The 5,593-nt window shown below is 50.4% G+C and overlaps 1 protein-coding gene across 1 annotated transcript; it reads left to right on the top strand.

Moving 5' to 3' along the window:
• Nucleotides 1-2,132: 2,132 nt before the first annotated feature.
• Nucleotides 2,133-2,930, top strand: RNF186 (ring finger protein 186). The gene has a single exon (XM_018572645.1). The coding sequence runs from the start codon at nt 2,133-2,135 to the stop codon at nt 2,928-2,930; it is 798 nt and encodes a 265-aa protein (XP_018428147.1).
• Nucleotides 2,931-5,593: the final 2,663 nt, after the last annotated feature.

Below are 5,593 nucleotides of genomic sequence, written 5' to 3'. Positions count from 1 at the left end.
TACACACCCTACCCAGCAGCAGCAGCATCATTGCACTACATGGTCTGGCCCTCCAGCAGTCATTACTCCACACAAGCTGGTTCTGTAAAGACAGGAAGTGATGGGAAATCCCTCAAACATAACACATCTTGGGTGGAGTGGGGAAATAATCAAACTTCTGATAAGCTTTTTTTCGCTCTCTGTAACTTCCTGTTCTGATACAACTTCTCCCTGGAATTATTGATCCTTTCTCTTTCTCAGGCCCCAAGTGATAGCGAAGGTTCTGAGGTGCCATCGAGCCGCTCGGCATGCTAATCTGTTTTCCCTCTATTATTAGCGGACTTTCATCTTTATTTACTACCTTGTTTGCCTAATAGAAAAAACGACTGCCTCAGCAGAACCCATCGCTGTCCTCACTTAATGTCCCCGTGATCGATATTGTCCCTGTGACACGTGTATAAGAAAGGGGGGCGGTTGTCACACTCAGGTGATGTGGGTCCTATTATAGAACTCTATAGTTCTTTCCGTCTCATTGTTGTACTTGGACATTCTTCTATGGCTGCCCCCACACGCTGGCCGCTCGCTGTGACTGCTCAGCAGTACTGTTGGTGGGTTGTTTTTGCTTTGTGTCTGATGTGAAATGGAGAAGCCGTTGTTGAAGGATCTCAGACCTGGATGGTATGTAGCAGTACCTGTTACTGCTACACAGGGCAGCCATCAGAAATTTAGTGGCCCCTTACACGGCTTTAGGCTGGGCCCCCCACCCCCGTGCCGTTGGATGCAGGGCTTAGTGACGTGCTGGACACAGGGCCCACCTGAGAGTGACCCTGCAGAGCCCACCATATATGCTGCACAGCCCATCTGAGACTGTCTATGGTGGGCTCTGAAGGGGGCCTCAGGTGGGCTGATCAGGGCTGCATCCCCCCCCTCCCTCCTTTCCTTCCTTCCTTCCTTCCTAGCTCCTCTTACCTGCACACATGGCCTCGTCTGCCGCCGGACCGGCCAGAAGTGACGTCACTTCCGGCCAGTCCGACATGAGACGAGCAGCGTCGCTGATGGGGCCCTAGCTTGTCTCAAAGCCGCTGGAGCGGCAATGCTGCGCTGCTAGGGCCAGGCCTCCGCCTCCTCGCCCTTCACCGTCGGCCGATAGTCATGTAAGGGACCCGGGCGGGCCCCCCAGGCTGCCTGGGCCCCTTACATGAATATCGGCCGTACCCCCCTGATGGCTGCCCTGCTGCTACATACCAGGTAATACTAGGTAATGGGAATGCAGTATAGACAGCTGGTGATCACTTGGCATTGATCGCATAGCAACAAGGCATTGCTAAATCCCCGCTGTAATATTCAAAAAATAAAATGTCCCTCTCTGCCCATTACTGTGAAGGGTCAGAAGTAGAGGGATCGCAATGTAAATGCTTTTTTTTTTAACCCCTCAGGCCTTGTTCACACCAAGCGCGGAGCAGGTGCAGACCGGATCAAAACTGCGTCCATTGTATTCCAATGGTATTTTTGCTCCAGTTCACATCGCAGCGTTCTGAGCAGGTGAAAAAATTGCAGCAGGCCCTTTTTTACCTGCTCTGGATCTGCGAACGCATAAAAAACGCATGCAAATGCCTGGAATGCACTGAAAGCCCATGTTAAACAAAAAAAAAAAAAAAATTTTTTTAACCAAAAACGGCCCGGAACGCATCAAAAACGCGGCACAACCCACTGCACTGCGTGTGCAGAAACCTGAGCGCATCTGCTCTGCATTTGGTGTGAACAAGGCCTCAGACCTCTGAGTATATGAGAAACGACTCAGCGCGGTGTTCCTTGCCTGCTCGGATGGCGGGTTCTCCAATATGCAGCATTTCACAAGTTTCCAGGAGCGTTGACTAGCGCCCTCCCTATAAACTATGCCTGGCCTATATGACAACCCGGCAGGCAGGTGTCCAAACAAACCCACTTTCCCCCTTGGTCCTGCTCCGCAGACATCCTCCTATCGGGGAAGATGAATATTTTATCGGCGGCCATAAAAACTTCTCCAATATTTGGTTAAAGTTTAACCCGCCGGTGATAAGCGGCAGTCGGTAGCCATCTGGAAACAGTTTCCTTGGCTGCCTGAATTCATCACAACAAGCAGTGAACTCAGAGGAGTTGTGCCAAGCCCAGACATGGGGGATGAAACTGGCCCTCCTGGGGCCACCAAAGGAAATTTGGGGTGCGGTCGCCGTGCAAACACAGAGACTGAAATGGAATTTGGCAAAGCCAGAGAAGAACCCCAAGATGCCCTCCCATCTGCATTGACCTCCCCGCCGGAATCCTCAGGGGGTCAGCAGACCGTCAACGAGGGTTCAGGAGATTTGAAGACTTCTTCGGCCAAGGCGGGGACCCCAATCTGCTGCCTCACCGACATGGACTGTCCCGTCTGTTTCAGCAGATACGATCTCACTCGTCTCCCCAAAGAACTGTCGTGCGGACACAGCTTCTGCGCGGTGTGTCTCAAACTCCTGGTTCGCAATGAAGCGGGCACCTGGCTGATCGCATGCCCCATCTGCCGGGCGCCCACTGCGGTCTTCGGAGGACTTGTATGTACTTTGCAGAACCAGGAGCTACTGATGAGCCAGGTGCAGAACCCCGAGGGGAAAGTCGCGGCTCCCGAAGCCTCCAGAACGCCAGAGATGGCCGTTAGGCTGGACCGCACCGGCGCCACCTGGATCTCGGACGCTGAAAGCAGCGGGGGGCAGTGGACCGCCGCAAAGAGGATGGTGGTCCTGCTTTTGATGCTGCTGATCGTGCTGATCCTCGTCCTGCAGTTCATCTGCACGGGGATAATGAAGTGGATGCTGGGATTTGCTCTGGGGGTGGTCGTTATAATAACTGTCCTGCTGTGTTTCAACCCCTACTGGAAAATGAGATTTCTGGGCGCAGCAAGTCAACGGAAAGAGGAACGGGCCACCTCAACAGCGTGATAGGACTGCGTGTGCCAGACGTGTTCCCAATGTTCTACATTCTTATGACTTGACTTCTAGAACCGGACTGTGTGATGTGTAGCTGGCAGAGTGAACAGGTTCACCTACATGCTTCTCGCATTGCAATGTGTACATTTGGACTGCATACCTTAAACTGTCTCTTCTGAACCCAGATCTCATCTCTGTTCCCTCCATCAGAGTCCCTCTTCTGAACCCAGATCTGTTCCCTCCATCAGAGTCCCTCTTCTGAACCCAGATCTGTTCCCTCCATCAGAGTCCCTCTTCTGAACCCAGGTCTCTTCTCTGTTCCCTCCAGCAGAGTCCCTCTTCTGAACCCAGATCTCTTCTCTGTTCCCTCCAGCAGAGTCCATCTTCTGAAGCCAGATCTCTTCTCTGTTCCCTCCATCAGAGTCCCTCTTCTGAACCCAGATCTCTTCTCTGGTCCCTCTTCTGAACCCAGGTCTCTTCTCTGTTCCCTCCATCAGAGTCCCTCTTCTGAACCCAGATCTCTTCTCTGTTCCCTCCATCAGAGTCCCTCTTCTGAACCCAGATCTCTTCTCTGTTCCCTCCATCAGAGTCCCTTTTCTGAACCCAGATCTCTTCTCTGTTCCCTCCATCAGAGTCCCTCTTCTGAACCCAGATCTCTTCTCTGTTCCATAATGTATGGGTTTTTGCAGTATCTCCTCTTCTTTTTTTTTTTTTTTTACATTTAAAAACCAACTTTTATACATTAAAGTGCCATTATAGACCTCGGATTAAACTAAATCCCAGAGAGAGACGATGGTGAGAATAGCAACAAAATCTTTAACTATGAATTGGGTGTGAGAAGGTCATTTTCGGCCAGTATGGGTGACCAATGGGAGGTATTGTGTAGTTGTGCAAACTACAAGTCCCAGCCGTCTTTGATGCGTACTCTCCCATGGGGGGGAGGGGGGGCACATTTGGAAATGTCTGTTTTATGGTATGAAATGGGCGTGTTGGGCAGATCCAGGATCACTATAAACTCATACACAACGTACAATGAGACGGCGAAGGACGGACGATGCGATTTCACATGGGTTGCTATGGGTTACTGTTTTGTCAGTAGAGATCTGTAGTGTACAGGCTGCTGGAACCTTTATGTTTGTTCTAAATACATTTAATAAACCAATCTTTTTTTTAACAAATTAATTACATGAAAATGTGTCCTGTTTTTATTTTAGGACTTTTACGGTATGTGAATTTAAATAAAATATGAGATGACTGAATTGTGCTTATTGTGAGAGAAAAAAACAAAACATGCCAGCATTAGTCAGGTGTTATGGGGCCCTACAACGAAACCATTAAGAGGGCCCACTGCCTTCCCAATCTCCAGGCAAGAGCTCCAGAGATACAGAATTATAATTATTCATACAAATTCTACAGAGGATCATTCATTCAGTACAATCATTTAATCCAAGGTAACCAGGCAGCTCCGGGCCCCTGTGCTTCCAAGCCCCATAGCAGTTGCACAATCCTCTATGCCAGGACTGGGAAACCTCGGCACTCCAGTTGTTGTGGAACTACAATTCCCAAGAAGCACTACAAGACTCTGACAGCCACGGACATGGCTGCCAGAGGGACAATAGACTTTATAGTTTCAGCAAAGCTGCAGTGCTGAGGTTGCCTTCCCCTGCTCTGGGGCTACAATTGCCACCCCAGGCAGGTGCCTCTCTTGCCTTTTACCTTGGACCGGCTCTGGCTGGGAGTACCGGCCTTGGTGTTGGAGATATCAACGTAGCGTGACGCTCTAGTTCTACCCTTTGCAATAGCCGCCTTCTCTATTCCTGGCTTGATGGGCTCCCTAGTTCTGCAGCTGCAACACCGATCTTCTGCCATAATATGCTGGGCCCTCTAATTCTGCAGTTACCAATCTTCTGCCTTGGCTGCAGGGCTCTGTAGCCCGCCCAGCTCTAGAGACATAACCCTTTTAGGCTGCACTTCCTCAGACTCACCACCACAGAGGTGCCAATGAGCACAATGACCATCTGGATCTCAGCCCTGGGGGTCCTGCGGAAGCTCCTTTGCTGCCTGCAGTCAGAAATTTGGGTGCCGGTTTCCCAGGGAGGTCCGAACTGCCAGTGCATGTGGACGAAGGTCACACACACCAATACATTGCACAGCACATTGACTAGGAAGAAGAAGGAGCTGCAGCATACATGTAGGAGTTGGCGGCATAGGTGGACGTTGATCCCCCAGTCAAAGAAGCACCGGTCCAGGAGTAGTGGCAGTAATTTATGAAAAATTTATAATATAATTTTTTTCTCTCACCTAACTGGTTTGGGGGCAGCATTTTTTGGCGCCCCCCTGGAAAGTGCCGCCCTAGGCAAATGCCTTGTTTGCCTTGCATTAGATACACCCCTGATGAGGCCACCTTTTCTGGGAATTGGTTCATTGTCTGGGACTGCCTCTGCCTGTTCAGCTTAGTCCTCTGGCTTCCTGAATAGGAACGCTTTCCCAGGCGTACCCCTTCAATCCAAATGTGAGCATGGCATTGCCAGAGCCACTTATCTCATGGGAGACAGCAGAGATTGGGGCCCCTATTCTATCTAATGGAGGGGCCCGGATCACCTATAGACCTGAGATTGTCAGCTGTCACCTCATGTGTGTTGGAGTCTTTATTCTACATTGAATACGTGTTTATT

This window comes from Nanorana parkeri, unplaced genomic scaffold (assembly GCF_000935625.1).
Source record: "Nanorana parkeri isolate BGI_ZX_2015 unplaced genomic scaffold, ASM93562v1 scaffold2092, whole genome shotgun sequence".
Classification (NCBI taxonomy): Eukaryota; Metazoa; Chordata; class Amphibia; order Anura; family Dicroglossidae; genus Nanorana; species Nanorana parkeri.
The sequence above is the reverse complement of the archived record's forward strand: the minus strand, read 5'-3'. Positions and strand labels throughout refer to the sequence as shown.